General features: G+C 38.3%; 1 protein-coding gene across 1 annotated transcript; it reads right to left on the bottom strand.

Annotated features, from left to right (window-relative positions):
• Positions 1–421: 421 nt before the first annotated feature.
• Positions 422–18,503, bottom strand: wdr48b (WD repeat domain 48b). Its single transcript, XM_079820606.1, has 19 exons — positions 18,421–18,503; positions 17,582–17,722; positions 17,308–17,386; positions 17,126–17,208; positions 13,450–13,579; positions 13,227–13,315; positions 12,997–13,098; positions 12,568–12,792; positions 12,388–12,462; positions 8,865–8,967; positions 8,515–8,612; positions 8,331–8,438; positions 8,127–8,223; positions 7,411–7,506; positions 5,120–5,225; positions 4,951–5,038; positions 4,783–4,859; positions 4,034–4,226; positions 422–1,778 (listed from the first exon to the last, which is right to left on the bottom strand). The coding sequence occupies exons 1-19, from the start codon at positions 18,466–18,468 to the stop codon at positions 1,683–1,685; spliced, it is 2,034 nt and encodes a 677-aa protein (XP_079676732.1). The 5' UTR covers positions 18,469–18,503; the 3' UTR covers positions 422–1,682.
• Between the last annotated feature and the right edge of the window lie 1,290 nt (positions 18,504–19,793).

Below are 19,793 nucleotides of genomic sequence, written 5' to 3'. Positions count from 1 at the left end.
ATTCATACATGCTTTGGAGGTTCTCTTATCGTTCATGATGTGCCGAAAGTTTTTCTTTTAATCTGATCATCCTTTCCTATCTGTTCTTTGAGATCAGACATGAGGCGAGCACGCACTGAATGGAGCAGATCAAGGAAGCATTAATGTAATGCACATATCATTGTCTGAGAGGAATGCTCATTGTTGTTTCTAATGCATTGTTTACATTTGTCTTCATGTGTATGTTTGTGTTATTCATTTAATAAATGGTGCCTGCTTTATGGAATTTCTGCAGCTGAATCCACACATTAATGCATTTTAACTATAACTTGAAATATTGAACTTTTTATTTTGTATTATGAAAATGAAGCTTACTTTTTGCATTACGAGCGAAGTATGTCCGTCCCAATTTGTTACTGTAATAAAAATGACACACTTCTTTAATTCAATTCATTTATTTGTATAGTGCTTTTCACGATACATATGGTTTCAAAAATTCAATAAAAAGGTGGTGGGTTTTTTTCATTCTTATTGTTTTACACAATTATGATGGGTGCATACTGCATATACTTAATTTTCTAGAGCAAAACAAGTCTTCATTCTTAATGCAAAATATTTACCATAAAAGTTGATTTATTAACTAATTGAAGGGTGAACAATATGTTCACCGCATTTATTAATCCAGGCTGATGTATACATTTGATTAACATTTCATGTTGAATACATTTACTTTATATAGCGCCTTTAAAAATGTATTTATCACATTAACATCCGTTCATGTAAAAATGAATATCTAATGCATTAATAACAAGCAACCTCATTATAGGGTTAGTATTCTTTTGCTTTTGAGATATGAAATATGATCCAGACATGACACTCATGAAACCCTGCATTCCTTTCTCAAAAGTGAAATGTTAAACATTTACAAACATTTATGAATCATGTTCAGACACCAAGAATGAAAAAAACGGTTTCAACTTTTATTCAGAAGAAAAGTCAGTCCTAATGTCACAAGTTGAAAAGGGCAGGGCCATATTTCTCAGAAGCTGTGGTGAGATGCAAAAACTGCATAAATTGCATCTATTTCGTTATTTCCGTACATTAAAAACAGGAACTGATTTTTTTTTTTTGATTGCGTTGCTGAAATACAGTTTCTAGATCCTCATTGATTTCTGATTGCAAAATGTAGTTGATATAAAAAAATCTTCAAATAAATTGCAACGACATATTAAACCTAGAAAATAAAAGTTGAACTTTGTTTACTTGTGGAAAAAGCAAAATGGGAGCAACAGAGCTTCAAAGAGCAGCTGATTTCAGTCTAGTTGAAAAGTGTCTGGAATGTTTGAGAATGGAAGTACTTGTGTGCATCATCATCATCATCATCATCATCACCATGCTGGACAAGACACGCCGCCAAACACAACAGTAATAAATATACAAAAAATAATGAAAAAGGCAGAAAAATGACAGTCCTTGTTTACAGCACGCCACAACAATCTGCAGTCGATCTTTAGTCTTTAACCTTCAACTGTCGGTCAGGTCTTTCTGCTGGCTCTGTCACTTCAGACAGTGCAAAGAGAATGAGAAGAAAAGAAAAAAAACATTCCTCCTGGTTGAGACTATCAGACCTGAGAAGAGCAGGGCATTCTGGGATGCTTCTTCTGGAAGTCAAAGCGATGCGGGCTGAAGCTGGTGGGAGGGGCTCACGTGGATTTCTGTTTATAATGAAGGGTCAAGTCTCCACCGCTCTTCCAGATAAAATGCTTAACAGTCCTGAGGTCCATGTTTGGATCCAAGACCTACAAAAGACAGCAAACATTTTTTAACAAATGACTACAAAAAGCGTCTCACAATTTATACCATTCAAGTCCATTCACACAATGACCGATAACTATATTAGCATTCACACCAAACGCACGATATTGCTCTGTTTATTATAAGCACGCACTGCAGTTTTGTTGTCTCCTGCCTCTTTTAAAGGGGTCTTATTATGCCCTTTTACAAAGTCTTGAATTCGGTTTTGGGGAGTACTTTCATGCTTGATTGATCAAAGAACACATTATTTTTCACATACACTATATTGCCAAAAGTATCGGGACACCCCTCCAAATCATTGAATTCAGGTGTTCAATCACTTCCATGGCCACAGGTGTATAAAATCAAGCACTAGACATGCAGACGCTTCTACAAACATTTGTGAAAGAATGGGTCGCTCTCAGGAGCTCAGTGAACTCAAGTGTGGTACCGTGATAGGTTGCCAGCTGTGCAATAAGTCCATTCGTGAAATTTCCTCACTACTAAATATTTGTAGGCCACTTAAAAAAAAAAATCACAGAGCGGGGTCAGTGCATGCTGAGGCGCACAGTGCGCATAAGTCACCAACTTTCTGCAGAGTCAATGGCTACAGACCTCCAAATTTCATGTGGCCTTCAGATTAGCTCAAGAACAGCGCATAGAGATTTTCATGGAACGGGTTTCCATGGCTGAGCAGCTGCATCCAAGCCTTACATCACCAAGTGCAATGCAAAGTGTGGGATGCAGTGGTGTAAAGCACACCATCACTGGACTATAGAGCAGTGGAGACGTGTTCTCTGGAGTGTGAATCACGCTTCTCTGTCTGGCAATCCGATGGACGAGTCTGGCTTTGGTGGTTGCCAGGAGAACGGGACTTGCCTGACTGCATCTGTGCATCGTTTATTTTATTATATTACAGCACCTCTCTCCCCAGTCTGGCTCGAACGCACCATTTAGTTTTTTTCATGAAGCCCCCCTTTCCGAAATCAGATGTAAATATTAAGAATTGCGTAATTTTCAAACCAATTCAACCCTGATTCAGACTTAAGAATGTTGACAAACAAGAGGATCGCACTAATTTCACAGGACGTTTCAGAGTGGTATGTCATTTTCTTAAACATTTCAGATATGATGATGCACCATTTAATCATGATATTTGTCAGAAAACTATGGTAATACAAACAATATTCAATCACAAAACCATGGTTAATTTTGCTAAGGGGCGGTGAACAACTTCACAAAAGCTACAGGAAAATCGTAGCAACAACATAAAACTTATAATTGGAACTGTTCATAGAAAATGCAACTACAAATAATAAGACACTAACAACAGACTGCCCAGAAAAAGTGGGAACTGCTCCATCTATAATAAGCCGGCATTGTACTCTCTTAGTCTCTGGAAGCTGTCCTCCGTCAAATGTACAGCACACAGATAAACATTGGGGTTATAATGTTCAGGAACGGTGTTTAAAACAAACTTTAACCAGTTCGTCAGCCTTAGGATGGTCGTTTTGGAAACGTGGTGACAACACTAGCGTGTTCTCTAGCGTAGCTCAACCAGGCCTCGCCCCCTTTTTTGCGTATTCCATGGGTGGGGATTATTTAAATGAGTGTCATTGTCAATTCACAAAACCCGGGAAAAAAACGGGTTGTAGTCCAAATGAGTCGTTCGTTGTAGTTCTTGGAAAGTACATATTGTTCTGAAAGTGATTACGATGAAGTCGTTATCATTATAGTTGTGGCGTGAACTTAGCTATTCTTTTAAATGTAGAACGATTTTTAAAACTATATCTTTATCATAACGGGCCTTTAGGAACACAATGCGAACAACATAATCTGGCCTAAAATGTCAACAAAACTCAGTTCAGTCGAGCATTAATGCACTATAGGGATGAAAATAATGTTAAAGCAGGGGATTGGTTTTCCCTGATTGGATTGGGATCTAAGGTTTAATCTGTTACTGGCTTTTCACATTGTTTAGCTGGGGTTATGGCAACTTTTACACCTGGTTTAATCAATGTTTCACACTGATTATTGATGTCACAACCTGGACTGCGCTGACAAAAGTTCACAGTGTGAATGTAACAGCCAGTTGCTTAACAAAAAACAACCTTATCAAAACTAAACAACGGTCACCTCATTTAAATGCGTTTCAGCATCTGGGGAAAATAAAACGTTGAAGAGCAAATAATGAGTACATTGGAGCAATGAGTGTGTTTTCTTGTCTGGATGCAGTTAATAAAATGATAGCACGTCTAACCTGATCTAAACACATGAGCTCAATCTTCTCTTCGGCCATCACTGCCACGTCTTCCTCTTTCTCCTGCTCTCCTGGCTTGTCATTGGCTGAGGAGCTGGTGGTCTGTGACTCCGTGTCAAGGTTGATGATCTTCTCATAGACGTGTTCCATCACTTTCCGCACCTGCAGCATGTCACTGGCAGACAGACGGTCCCTGAAAACAACAGGCCATGATAAATAATTTCCGAAATATTGCAATTCAAATGCATTTATCTTACGATATGTGACCCTGGACCACAACACTAGTCATAAGTCACATAGGGGTATTTGTGGCAACAGCCAACACTACATTGTATGGGTCAAGATTATCGATTTTTCTTTCATTTATGCCATAAATCATTAGGATATTAAGTAAAGATCATGTTCCATGAAGATATTTTGTAAATTTCCTACAATAAATATAAAATAAATGTATTATTAGTAGTAATATGCATGGCTAAGGACTTCATTTGGACAACTTTAAAGGCGATTTTTTTCAATATTTAAATTTTTTGGCACCCTCAGATTCCAGATTGTCAAATAGTTGTATCTCTACCAAATATTGTCCTATCCTAACCAACCCTACATCAATGGAAAGCTTATTCATTTAAAAAAAAAAAAAACCCTTATGACTGGTTTTGTGGTCCAGGGTCACATATGTCTAAGAAATTAGATTATCCAAGCATAATGATTATTCATTTTTAATTTAGTCACTTATAGACACAACATACTTTTTGAGTGTTTTGGCTCCAGATGATGAATGAGGTTGGAGGTAGAATGGGATCTTGTTGAATTTTGGCATGTTTTTCTTAAGCAGAAAAGAAAGCAATCAACATACAATCAAAAACATTATCATATGATGGACACAAAAGGATGATAGTGGGATTTTAAACACTCACATCTACAGTGATATCGATAACCCATTGAGGTACAGTTTCATTCAGTAACATAGACTCTGTGTCTCCTCCAGAATCACGGCATAATAACCTGGAATTGGAAGGAAAGATGGCTTATAATGAAGACAAGATCCAGGAAGTATAGTGAGTTTAATATCTTTATCATTCTGACCTAAACAATGTTCTTCCGCCTGCTTCACCAAAAATGACAGGAGTGTGTGGGGGAACCTGGAAGTAGCCGTTGCCCTTTTGAATTCGGCTCTCCTGTTCGCCGTTTACTACAGAGAAACAAGTCAGACAAATGCATATTTACATGTTGCAGAATGTCAGATGCGGACAAGGAAATCTATGCATTGCAACAAAATTTTCATCCAAGATGGCATTTAAAAGTCAAGGTAAATTAAATTTTTTACTAAAAGTATAGACCCTTTTCACAGACTGTGATGACGCGTTTTAACGGTCATCAATATCGTAAAATCCTGCAATGTTTTTTGTATTTTCTTTTTTTTTTTTTATATATGTACATTTATAACACTAATACGTTGTATTTTATTACTTTAGCATCAAATTACAATAAAAAAAGTTACCGCTGCTGTGAGGGTGTTTAGTAATAGCTTCTATGGGAGTGATGGTAAAAATTAACATATTTCTCTCTTTTCACTGCCGTTATCAATCTCACTCTATTTTTTCCCTCTTTTTGAAAGTTGTGAAATCACTACTGTGGCGTTTTTCTTTTGCTATGTGAGCAAATGGGCACACAAAAAAATATTTAATGTATTCTCTCATTCACAGCTATACAGGGAGTGCAGAATTATTAGGCACGTTGATTTTCTGATCATATTTTTTTTCCAGGCACATTTGACCAATTCCAAACCAAAGTAATCCTAATAACTACTATTAATTTAGTATTTAATAATGTTTAAGTGATATATAATTGTTCATGAAGGCTGGAAATGAAAAACACCTTATATTCAGGTGTGCAGAATTATTAGGCATGTTTTCTTTTACAGATAAAATGAGCCAAAAAAGAGATTTAACTCAGACTGAAAAGTCAAAAAGTATTAAATGCCCATGAGAAGGATGCAATACTAGACATTGCAGTTAAGGCATGACCATTGGACAGTGAAATACACGTTGGGTCAGCAGGATCTGACAAAAACAGGTGGTGAAGAAAAGACACCTGTTAACTGCAAAAGAATTAAGAATTAAGGTGAAGAATTAAGGGTGAAACCATCAGAAACCCTTTAGTCTCCAGCGCCACCATTTTCCAGAGCTGCAACCTACCTGGAGTCTCCAGAAGTGCAAGGTGTCAGGATCTCAGAGACTTCAGTTAGGTAAAGAATCCTAAAAAATGACCCCCACTAGATAAGAATCATAAGCTGAAGTGTTGTAAAATACATGAAGCCTGCTTTTTTATAGGCTTTATAGGTTTTATAGGTTGAGAATGACTCTTGAAGGACCAGCTCCTCATCCTCTAGTACCACTGTTTGAAGAATTCATCTTCCAGAATCTGGCAGTACGTTTTGGGAGTTCATTTTAGTCCATCCTGAAGTCCGTTTTGCAGAGATGGACTAAAAATGAACTCCCAAAACGTACTGCCAGATTCTGGAAGATGAATTCTTCAAACAGTGGTACTAGAGGATGTGGTGCTGGTCCTTCAAGAGTCATTCTCAACCTATCTGTCCATAAAGCCTATAAAAAAACCTTCTTCATGTATTTTACAACACTTCAGCTTGTGATTCTTATCTAGTGGGGGTCATTTTTTAGGATTCTTTACCTAACTGAAGTCTCTGAGATCCTGACACCTTGCACTTCTGGAGACTCCAGGTAGGTTGCAGCTTTGGAAAATGGTGGCGCTGGAGACTAAAGGGTTTCTGATGGTTTCACCCTTAATTCTTCACCTTAATTCTTAATTCTTTTGCAGTTAACAGGTGTCTTTTCTTCACCACCTGTTTTTGTCAGATCCTGCTGACCCAACGAGCATTTCACTGTCCAATGGTCATGCCTTAACTGCAATGTCTAGTATTGCATTAGTATTGCATCCTTCTCATGGGCATTTAATACTTTTTGACTTTTCAGTCTGAGTTAAATCTCTTTTTTGGCTCAATTTATCTGTAAAAGAAAACATGCCTAATAATTCTGCACACCTGAATATAAGGTGATTTTCATTTCCAGCCTTCATGAACAATTATATATCACTTATACATTATTAAATACTAAATCAATAGTAGTTATTAGGATTACTGTGGTTTGGAATTGGTCAAATGTGCCTGGAAAAAAAATATGATCAGAAAATCAACGTGCCTAATAATTCTGCACTCCCTGTAATACTTAACCCAACTATGATGACTTCCGCTCTGAGAAACCCGGAAATGTGAAAAGGGTCTATTACTAGAAAATTATTTAAATGCCTTTATTAAAAGATGCATTACATTTTTTTTTTTTTTTTCCAAAAACACCTACCATGGTTGAGCTCATTTTCCTCCTCTTCCATTGGGTTTATGTGAGTTCTGGGCCAGAACTCCAGCAGGGCCTGCAGGAGCAGCCCACCAAGATTCACTGGAATATGCGAATAAACACAAAGAATAGTTATGTTACATAATTCCCACTGTTGAGTTAATGTTGTATGGTTGAAAATTGGGCATTGATTGGTTCAACATGCAGTACTGAATCTAATGAGACTGAATTTTGGCCAAACCGTTTAGATGTTATAAGCAAAAATAGCCATTTTTATTTCTCATGACCGAAACTGTGCAGGTAACATCAGGTCATGGTTGACACAACACACACCAAGTTATGTCAGAATATGCTAAACAGAGGGAATGGCTGAGAACGATGACATTGATGTCCTGCGCTAGTTTGAGATGACATACGTCACGACTCACGACCAAACGTTAGCGATTGGTTATGGCAGATCCAGAGTGGCTCTGGGCAGATCCAATAGTTTTAAACTTCAACAGAGTACCCGCCTTCAAGGAAGTTAACGCTTGTCAATGGAGAGTGGCCAGACTCTCTGTACAAATGAAATGTACGAGAGTCTGGTAGAACCAGGCTAAGATTATATAACAATTCTGAGAAAAATTATTTGAGATATAAACTCACAATTTCAAGTTGTAAAGTCTGAGAAACAAGGTCAGAATTACTAGATTCTAAGAAGACAACTAAGAAGACAACTTTACACTTAGGGTCAGAGCCATCTGGGCTTGTAAAACCAGCATCTTTAGCTGCCACCCACGCCGCAAAGGAATCGCTTTCATCCAGCGTGATAGTCAGCATCTGAAAAACAGCAAAAACATATTTAACACTCATTAACATACATCTTCACCCACATTTTCATTGAAAAACATGATGCTAATGCAAAAGGCATTGCCTCCAATACTCACCCCTGTTTTGAGATCTACAGAAAACCAGTTCGGCACATAGACCATCTTGAACCTCTTTTTAATTTCCTCATCAAAGTCCACTTTACCCAAGTCTTCCCCCTTGCATGCCTACAAAAACACAGAGCAAGATTATATAACGGTTGGCCAAAATATGCCACAAAAGCTTCTTGTGATCTGCTCTTACCTTGAGGACATCCCAGAATGCCACACTGTTATTGCTGTCTTTCGTGAGTATGTGCCTCTTGTCATTGAGAATATGACACTGAACGATGCTGGTGCCACCTGAAATTAAATTAAACGGTTCAATACAAGTATAGATAAAAAATAAAAAAAAACAGTAGATGCTTTTATCTAAAGTAACTGAAAGCACACTTGCTACAGGTTCCTTATACAATTTCCCTGGAGAAACTGGGGCTGGTGTCTTTCACAACCAGTGACCTTTCTGGTTTAAGCTTTAACCATTGCACAACACCACTCTTGACCTCCACCTTTAAGGTCAGATGCTTGTTCTAGTGTACACTGATGGTCTTTTACCTTTGATGACCTGCTCCGGCTGTGTACACAGTGGAGTCAGTGGGGCACTACAGTCGTTGTCATAGTCTCCAGATGTTCTGAAGTTATGCATGCCCTTTAGAGACTGATGTTCACAAAGAAAGAAAGAAAAATACACATGAGCTGCTTGAAGGATGCAATTCAATGCATTTGAATTAGATTGAAGATACATGCTTAGACATAAGCAAATGTCCAATTATACAGGGTTTATGAAGGTAAATTTAAGACTTTTTAAAGACCCTTTTAAGACCAAGTAAAGAAAATGTAAAGAATTAATCGAAGGGAACACAATATGTCAATATGTTATCTAAATGCAAAAGTCTAGGGAGTTGTGTTAGCTACACTTCAGAGTTTGAAAATACATTCACTTTAAAAAAAATTAAAAAACAAAAAAAACGGTTAGGGTATATTGAATAGCTCTGCTCCCAACCCCTAGAATATGGAAACCTTCTGGTCCCACTGCACAAAAGTAAAGTTTTTCCAAATGTCTAAATAATACAATAAGATGCATTTACTGGATGAGCAAAATTACATAAAGTTTTGTTTTCTGTGAAATTGATTTAAAAAAAATTAGTGAGTTTATGATTAAAACTAGAACTTATATCTGCCAATTGGGTCAAACATTCAAATGGAACTTTTCATACACCATTGACAAATATTTGTTCTTGTTTTAAGCACAAACTCAATAAATTTTTTGATACATTTTTCAAGACTTAATTTTTCAAACGTAATTTCCATCTCAAGTACACACACGTATCTTGATTTAAAAATGCTTAGATATTTGTATTTGAAAACAAAAATACTCAGAAAGATATTTTTGCAATGCATGCAAGAGATTTAATGCCATGACTTAATGACTCTGATTTAAAACCCTTTTAAAGGCCTTAAAGGGATAATTCACTCCAAAATGAAAATTCTGTCACCAATTACTCACCCTCATGTTGTTCCAAAGTTTGGAATGGCATGAGGGTGAGTCCATCCATCCATCCATCTTCTTCCGCTTATCCGGGGCCGGGTCGCGGGGGCAGCAGTCTAAGCAGAGATGCCCAGACTTCCCTCTCCCTAGACACTTCCTCTAGCTCTTCCGGGGGGACACCGAGGCGTTCCAAGGCCAGCCGGGAGACATAGTCCCTCCAGCGTGTCCTCGGTCTTCCCCGGGGTCTCCTCCCGGTTGGACATGCCCGAAACACCTTCCCGGGAAGGCGTTCAGGAGGCATCCGGAACAGATGCCCGAGCCACCTCAGCTGTCCCCTCTCGATGTGGAGGAGCAGCGGCTCTACTCCGAGTTCCTCCCGAGTGACTGAGCTTCTCACCCTATCTCTAAGGGAGCGCCCAGCCACCCTGCGAAGAAAGCTCATTTCGGCCGCCTGTATCCGGGATCTTGTCCTTTCGGTCATGACCCAAAGCTCATGACCATAGGTGAGAGTAGGAACGTAGATTGACCGGTAAATCGAGAGCTTCGCCTTACGGCTTAGCTCTTTCTTCACCACGACAGACCGGTACATCGACCGCATTACTGCAGAAGCTGCACCGATCCGTCTGTCAATCTCCCGTTCCATCCTCCCCTCACTCGTGAACAAGACCCCTAGATACTTGAACTCCTCCACTTGGGGCAGGAACTCTCCACCAACCTGAAGTGGGCAAGCCACCCTTTTCCGACTGAGGACCATGGCCTCGGATTTGGAGGTGCTGATCCCCATCCCAGCCGCTTCACACTCGGCTGCAAACCGTCCCAGTGCATGCTGAAGGTCCTGGTTAGAAGGGGCCAACACGACAACGTCATCCGCAAAGAGCAGAGACGAAACCGTGTGGTCCCCAAACCTGACACCCTCCGGCCCTTGGCTGCGCCTAGAAATTCTGTCCATAAAAATTATGAACAGAACCGGCGACAAAGGGCAGCCCTGCCGGAGTCCAACATGCACCGGGAACAAGTCTGACTTACTGCCGGCAATGCGGACCAAACTCCTGCTTCGGTCATACAGGGACCGGACAGCCCTCAGCAAAGGACCCCGGACCCCATATTCCCCCAGCACCCTCCACAGGACGCCGCGAGGGATACAGTCGAATGCCTTCTCCAAATCCACAAAACAAATGTGGACTGGTTGGGCAAACTCCCATGAACCCTCCAGCACCCTGTAGAGGGTATAGAGCTGGTCCAGTGTTCCACGACCAGGACGAAAACCACACTGTTCCTCCTGAATCCGAGGTTCCACTATCGGCCGAATTCTCCTCTCCAGTACCCTGGCATAGACTTTCCCGGGGAGGGTGAGTAATTAACAGAATTTTCATTTTTAGGTGAATTATCCCTTTCATTTGTGTAAAAGTAAATTAACACTTTTAAAGACTTTTTTAAGACCCTCAGAAACATATAAATGATTATATCATGTATATTTAAAGTGACAGTTCAACCTGAAATTAAAATTCTGTCTTCACTGCTTTCATGCAACCAGCGACACACTCCACACTCAACGCACTATAATAAGAATGATGGCTACTTTTAAGGTAATTTTTAGTTTTTTGCAGCTTGATATTAATAGTTCTCATTCACTGACATTGGAAAAAAGCATATTAGACATATCAACGGTTATGACAAAAATCATAATTGACGATTATTCCCTTGAAATTGTAATTGCGATTATTAACGGGTTACTTCAGCGATTAGCATTAAGCTTTGTATCAGTAGAAACCCGGTAGTATATTCGAATTATCGTACTTTCTCCCCTCATGTCCCCCTGAGATGAGAGAATTATGCTTTTTATTTCTGGAAAAAAATTCTCAGATGACACAAATACCGTCATTTTGCGTCATCGGAGGATTTTTTGTCCAGAGGCTACTATTTTAGTCATTTTTAAATGACTAAAATAGTAACTCACAGTGGTTACTCACAGTGGTATTATAATGTTATACAAAATTAAAACAATGGAAAAAACCCTTAACCTGTAGAAAGAAAGAAAAAAAACACACAAATCTTAAGCACAGAGTAGTGTAAGTGGACTTTTTTTTTGTAATTGTGCCATTGAGTACGCAATTGTGGCATCCATAATTGTAATCACAATTACAAATTTGATTAATTGTGCAGCCCTATAGGTAAGTGTTATATTTACATTCATCCTTTTTATATTTTCTTTTTCTCCAAAGTGACTTACAAAAGAGGTACGCAACAAGCAGTTAATCTTTAGGCAATAACATGAGAAGTGCCAGCAATACAAAGTTTCAAACATCCAGAATATAGTACACGCTAGGTCAAGGAAAGGAGGGATATAAAAAATAGCATAGAAACCTTTTCTTTTTTTTTAAGTTGGTAGGATGCAAATAAGAGCTCATGGAGGAAATTCGTTTTCAGTTGATTCTTGAATATCATCATGGATTCGGCTGTTCGGTTAGGATCGGTGATTAATGAGAAAACTCAATTGAACGATATGAGGCTGAATATGACAGAATCTTTATTTTGGCTGAACTATTGCTTTAAGGAAAGAACCCTCTGAATTCTGGTTATGTAACTCACCCATTTGTTCACAAATGATTTAGTTGTGGACACCCAAATGGCTTGAGGAGGGTCAGCTGATTTGTCCAATTCCATCTGCACAGAGCATCAGATAAGTTGTAAAAGCAGCTTTCTTGAAGGATTCATTAATAGCATTCGAGGATGATTTTCAAGCACTATGCATTTCAATATCACTCTCACCTTTAAGACAGGAGCTTTCTCTTCGCATATGAGCACACGTATGTCAGGGTTTCGCAGGTCTGTGCAGTAGATCTTTCGGTCACGTCCGCCAGAGTAAATGTGCGTGAAAGCCTCGTTCGCCTGCAGTGCCCACACACCCTCATCGTGGACACGGTATGTGGCGATACATCGCTGCTGGCCGAGGGACCACAAACGTATCGTACCATCTGAGCTACCCGAGAGACACTAGACAGAGAAACACAAGGCTGATAACATTATCAAAGTCAGTGAATGCTTGTGTTTAGTTTTTGGCAGTCTGAATAATATTAAAATAGATTAAATATTAAACATTTTTGGAATGCGTCTAAGTAGTTTCTGATTTGCTGTGAAATGCACATGTGATTTCATACAAAGTGTGCAATATTGTCTGGAACCGTGTCAAAGTCCTACCTGGGTGCCGTCTCTGTTTAATAATAATGTTTTGACGTTGTCACTGTGGCCTTTCAGCTTCATTAGCTTGGCACATGTTCGTGGATCCCAGAGCCTCAAGACCTGCCATAACCAAAAATGTGACAGAACAGGTTCTGTAAGTAAAACCTTTTTATTTGAGCCCGCCTGCAGTCACATGAATGCCAATATTCCTTCCTTCAAATGTGAAAGTAAAACATTGTATGACTAACCTTTTCTGTAGATCCTGAGATGATCACGGTTCCTGCCTGATTCATGGCCAGACTGTAGATGGAGTCCTTGTTTCCACTCAGAGAGGAAGCTGTCACAGAAAATATGAACGCAATACTGCACTCACTTCAGAGCAAAAGAGTTTTCACATTCATCTGCTTGACTCCTACTCAGTGAATAAGAAGAAAGATGGCATGAAAGTTATGATAAAGAGAGTTTTCTCACTGGTGACTGTATTATTAGAGGCAGTCAGAGCCGTCAGCGTGTTCACATCCCACAGGAAGATCTGCCTGTCCAGCCCGGCTGATGCCACCAGCTCCTTGTCTTTCGCATATGCTAAAGCTTTGACGTAGTCCTGAAGAGAGAATCACAACCACCGTCACCATTAACATAGTCATAGGTCTCATATGTATAATAGTAATAGTACAAATTAGCTGTTTTCTAGGCAAATTCTGGAAGCTCCAAAGTGGACCAGAGTTTATACCTACAATCAAATGTCTGACTACCATCAGCATAATTGAAAAGGCCATATTATGCCCTTTTACAGAGTCTTGATTTTGTTTTTGGGGTCTACTTGAATAGGTTTTCATGCTTGAATGTTCAAATGTTTTTCACATATTTTACTCTTCCCAGCTCTGTTTAGTTCCGGTCTCAATGAAGCCCCTCCTTCCGATAATCACAATGCACTCTGATTGGTCAGCTGGACCAGTGTGTTGTGATTGGTCAAATGCTTTGAGTGTGTTCCGGAAAATGTCGCACCCTTAACATAACCGCAAGTTTTAAAAATGGACTGTACCAAAAAATATGGACGTAGTGTCCATGACATCACCCGTAGGTTTCTGAAGAGCATTTTTGAAGAGAGCCGGCTGTCACCATCTTGGCAGCGCGCCACTGTGCATCACTCCAGGGGTCCATTCTTCGTACGTCGCTAACTCGGATTTGATTGTTGACGATTTGGCATGATCTTGGATTGTTTGGTTCTTCAACGCTCATCCTGGACTTGCTGTCATAGTAACAGGTCCGTAAGCTTAAACCTGCTCGGGAGCAGCTTATTTCATGTAAACAGGATTAGATTGCAACTTGAGGTGATACTTAAAATCTGTCATAGCCACTGCTACTTTATTACAAAGTCAGCCACTTGATTGAGCGAATTATTTGTGATGGAATAGTTACTTTATAATTTTATTGAAGGTTTACACACATGTTGTACAGTTAATCTGAGCCGTGAATTAATTTAAGTGATCACGGATATTATGGGAGTGGCTTTATGTAGCGGAAGAGATGCAGATAATTTGATTTTGAACCTTAAGAAACTTTAATACTGTCACGTTACAAATCTGCTTCAAATTACAACATTGAAATAAAAATGTAAAGGGTGTATAAATACTGTATAAAATCGTGAATATAAATAATTGGTAATCATGTTTAAAAAAAAATTAAAAAAAAACATTTATAATTGATCTATTCTAACTTTTATGTTGGTTTGGTCGTTTAGCTGTTTCCTTATAAATGTCCAGAAATTTGTGGGGGGTTTTTGTGAAAATTGTCAAGTTTTTTGCCAGGTGGCTTTTTTAATTATATGATGTCATTACGTTGCTGTCTTGACGCCAGCCAATCGCTGCATTGCTGATCGTGGTTTCGAGTATCGATGCATCCAGGGTTCCTACACAATTTTCATTTCAAAATTCCATACTTTTCCAGACTCAAATTTCCAGACTTCCCTACAGATTTTTCCGACCATATTCAACTTGTTCTGATAAATTGTTTTAAAATTCAACTGCTAACAAGTATGTTACATTCTAAAGATTTAGTATTGGCGTTTTTGCCTTTTATTAGGATAGGAAAGTAGCTAGACAGGAAGTAAGGTGGGAGAGCGAGGGGCGGGATTGGGAAAAGTCCATGAGGCAGGACTCGAACTCGGGTCTCCCGGAGCACAACAGCACTGCATGGCGACGTACTTACCCACAATGCTATTGGTGTAAGTATGTTACACTCTGAGTCAAAACCTCTATGTAGGTTATCATGTTAAATTTGTAAATTTGAAAATTGTAGCTACTGTTGCTTGTACAAGTCCATTTAACACCAAACCCAGTCAAGTTCAAAGCACAGCATTTTATTAAAACTACAATGCTAAATCAGTGCAATGTTATTCATATTTGTAATTTTGTACATTTAAATTAGAGATGCACCGATTGATCGGCCAGGGATCGGAATTGGTCGATTTTCTGCATGTTCAGTCTCACGTGTCTCTAATTTTGAGCCGATCCGTCTACATGCGGCTGTGAGCACGAGCACGAGCGCGGCTGCGACGTTGATGTCATGAACGAACGAAATGACTTGAAAAAAGATTTGTTCATTTTGCTGAACGAGATTCAAAGAGCCGAGTCAGTAAATTGATCCGAACTTCCCACTACTATTTTGGCCTAGCATATGGCTTACAATTGCCACCTCCCCCATGTTGGAGATGTCAAATGATTTCACATAAAGTTTGCAAATAGCTTTCTTTGTAAATTTAAATTCTTTGGCTAACCAGGCTTTATATTTAGGATCGGCAAGCCAGCCCTCGGAAAACTTACATTTTCCCATTTTGTTTGCCGTGAAGTCCACACTCAAATGTAAAAATCAAGCACAACGTTCCAGGTGTTTTTAGTCAAGCAGTTTGAGGTAGGGGCGTTGTGATGGCAACTGCCGCCTAACAACCTAACAACCAATCACTGCAGACCTAAACTCCAGCAGATCAAGTGTAAAAACGATCGGCAGCGCTGGCAGACTGATCCAAACGCCATGAAAAAAAAAACAATTGTATATATTATATATTTATTATATACATTTAGAAATTCTTAATTTTATTTTTAGAAAACTAAATAGGGACAATAGTCTGGAAACATAAATATTTTTCCATACTCTGATTTATTTTTTCCATACTTTTCCAGACCTGGAGATTACTCAAATCAAATTCCATACTTTTCCAAACCCCGTAGGAACCCTGTGCATCTGCCCTCTTCAGGGAACACAAGAACGCGCAGTAATCTTAGATCATTTAATTCAGATATTTTAATCCAATCCGCAAATTCGTTTGAAGAACCAAATTAGCCAGAGATCAGTTATCACGATTAAAAGATCTGGGATCTGTCAAATCATCTCAGATGTATTAAGAGAGGTATGAAGAACGGACCCCTGGATAACTGAAAATGGGCCCGTTTTCAGGGTGGAGCTGGACGTGGACGTTTTCATGGGACGTGGGTGGAGCTCAGGTGCCTGTTTGCTGAAACCACGCCTGCCGAGCTCGACCATAGTGGCAATCCATCTGTCACTCAAGTGGCCACGCCCTTAATTATGCAGAACTTTAAGGCTTAACAATTTAAACGGATGAGTTATAAAAAAATTCACCCCCTCACAGTTGTCATGAAGGACAAACTTAGCTGTATAGACCAAAACCACTTTTTGCACCAGGCTGTAAACATATGTTTTCTGCTGTAAAGTTGGGCATTTTAACATAGGGGCGATACAGATTTGACTCACTTTTGAAGCCTGTCTGTAGCGGCCAGTTGATGAATTGCAGTTTAAGTCACTTTGGTGTTGACTTCAAGAGAGACCTCGGGAGGTTATCGCTTGGTTTCAACGCACTACTAATGCAACTCAACTAGGCCTCGCTATTTTTTTTAAAAATATGCCTTGGGTGGGAATCATTTAAATGAGGAACGTGTTTCCAAAAGAAAGCTCAAATCGACTACAAATCGAGGCGTTTCAGGGAGTTCAGAAACAGTGCACTGATATAGAGAATAACCCCTTTTGGAATGACTGTAACTTTGCTGACCTTTTTCATGCTCATTACAGCAACAGTACACAAATTTGAAAATGGAAAAAGCATAATAAACACTTAACACAATATGAAACATACCTTATGTGTCCGTAACGTGGACATGCAGAAACCCTTGTGTGCATTCCAGACTTTCACGGTGGTGTCCGAGGAGGCTGATATCACTATAACACAGAACAATCCACTGAAACGATCTAATACTTCGGATATGAGATCTGATCATGAAGTTTCCTGTAAAAAGCTTCTGAAGTGTTTAGACATACATGTTTTTCCATTACAACAGAGGATGATGTCATTCACCCAGTCAGTGTGATGCTCCATCGAAGCGATGTAAGGATCCTGCTGCAATAGTAAACAGCTGTCAGTAAAGTGGCACATAAAGCTGGAAATATCAGAAACATTTAAGCATGAAGAGACAGGACAGGGATAAATTATGATTTTTTTTTTGATGGTGAAAATGGAAGATATGGTCACTTAGTAGCAAAACAAGGGACCAAGTGCATTAATATTCATAAGTCATGAGCATGCTGGTTGTACTTTGTGTTGATTGACGCTCCATATCCTGACGATGGAATCTCGGCCGGCCGTGAAGAGTCTGTTGAGAGCAGGATCCAGCTGAAGAGCGTTCACACCGTTACGATTGTACTTCTCCACCTCATCTCTTATCACATAGGAAACCTGTAAACTCATCATTATTAAAAACATTAGTTTATTAGACAATTAGAGAACACATACAGTCTACCTATTTAATAAAGGTATAGAAAATAGATTACAAAGAGAGCCTTAGGAAATCTTGTAAATCTGTCATTAAGTGATTATTTGATTTTGAGGCTATACAAAATCGGTATACAAAAATGGGTAACACTTTATTTTAGTGTCATTGTTACATGTTACATGTACTTAATTTACTTATAGCAGTAAATTATGCATAATTACGTGCCACTAACCCCTAAATCAATTAATCCTACCCTAACCATATAGTAAGTACATGTAGTGAATTAATATTACTCTGTACTTGGTTAAGTTATATATTATTACACTGTCCCAATGACACCTTAAAATAAAGTGCAACCCAATAATGTCTTTATCAAATTAATCTAATTTTTGAGCCAACAATTACAATATAATATATATGCAGTGTACAGTGGCCCAAAAATAAATTTGGACACACCGTATAAACGACTGAATGCTATTGCGTTAGATATTATCATTGTACCATGGTAACACCACAGTACTTTTTGTAAGGGTGGAAACGTGTCGGTTTGCAAATATTAGCAACACTACATTAGGCGACACTTTCATGAAACACGTAAACGTATTACAAATTCACTAATAAACAGTTTTAAAGTTCCGAGAAATGATGTGTAAATGATCACCTGGACTTTCCTCCGTCCAGCAGCGTTCTGTCTGTGATGAGTCGCCATCTTGCATGTTGACAATCAGTGAATGCGTCACTTCCGGGTGACGGCGGAAAACGTTCTGGTGCTTGTTGTGCCTGTCCAAATCGGTCCAAATCTGTCACTAGAGGCCGCAGTAGAGTACATTTGCGAATAGATTTACCTAAATTAATTGTTCACAAATACTATTATAGCTTAAAATGTTATGATTTTATGTCTTTGAAAGATGCTACAATTTCAGTAAAATATTTTAATAAGTTTATTAAAAGTAGGCCTATTCCTGTTAGTTTAAAAACTTTGACTAAAGCACATTTTAGATATGGCTGTTTTAACAATTATATCCCTATACTTGCACTCAATGGTGTTCATGTAGGCTATTAGATAAGAAATGCAATACATTCTTTATTAGAAACGCTTTTTCTTCAACTCCAAACACCTCCCTAAAGCACAATCTAAACGGAGGCTATCTGTTATCTGAATTCTGAGTTGTTTAACTTATGGACTTTTCCCTCACAAATGTTTTATCCCTAGTAAAATTAAAGAACTCCATGTCAAAATTGTTTAGAGATATTACCCTTGTAATTTATTTTTGAGTAGATTTTATGAGAATGTATCTTCTTTATGTTCCTTTTGTAATATTGAAGAAGAATCCACAAATGTATTATCATTGCCCAATTATCCAAGTCTTTTTGATCAGAAGTTACCATGTTAGTATTCTCAACAAATTGTACAAATGACAGAATCAAATTTTATTTTTTGTCTGATTTTTATTCTAATGAAGTTAATCTTGATTATATTTTGATTTTGTCTTCTGGGTAAATTCCATCTTCACAATGCCAACTTTAGAATGTTTTCCTCCAATATAAAGTCCCTTTTCATTTCCTTTAAGAAAATGTTAAAACCTTTAAACTAAAAAACCTATAACTTGAGGAACCTTTACATTTTCATATTGATTTATGTAATTCTTATGACCTCTTGCTATTATGTCCAGACATAATCTCTCTCTCTCTCTCTCTCTCTCTCTCTCTCTCTCTCTCTCTCTCTCTCTCTCTCTCTCTCTCTCTCTCTCTATATATATATATATATATATATATATATATATATATATATATATATATATATATATATATATATATATATATATATATATATATATATATATATATTAGTATACAACAAGATGTGTATGATTTTGTACTAACAGTCAATATATATTAGTATACAACAATATGTGTAGTGTATGATTTTGTACTAACAGTCATGTCAAGCATGAATAATAACACATTTTGAAAGGCTTTAAATGAGACCATGAAGTTCGTCCTAACTTTTTTTAAATAGGGCCTTATTTTTAA

The sequence above is a fragment of the Gobio gobio genome, assembly GCF_949357685.1.
Source record: "Gobio gobio genome assembly, chromosome: 6".
Taxonomy (NCBI): Eukaryota; Metazoa; Chordata; class Actinopteri; order Cypriniformes; family Gobionidae; genus Gobio; species Gobio gobio.
Note: the sequence above shows the minus strand (reverse complement) of the source record. Positions and strands in the feature narration are given on the sequence as shown.

Excerpts from the sequence above, each read along its gene's own strand:
- wdr48b (XM_079820606.1), bottom strand. The coding sequence starts at position 18,468 with ATGGCGACTCATCACAGACAGAACGCTGCTGGACGGAGGAAAGTCCAG. Across the intron at positions 17,387-17,581 it reads GGAGCGTCAATCAACACAAA|CAGGATCCTTACATCGCTTC; the intron begins GTACAACCAGCA and ends TTACTATTGCAG. Across the intron at positions 4,227-4,782 it reads GGAGCCAAAACACTCAAAAA|GGACCGTCTGTCTGCCAGTG; the intron begins GTATGTTGTGTC and ends TGTTGTTTTCAG.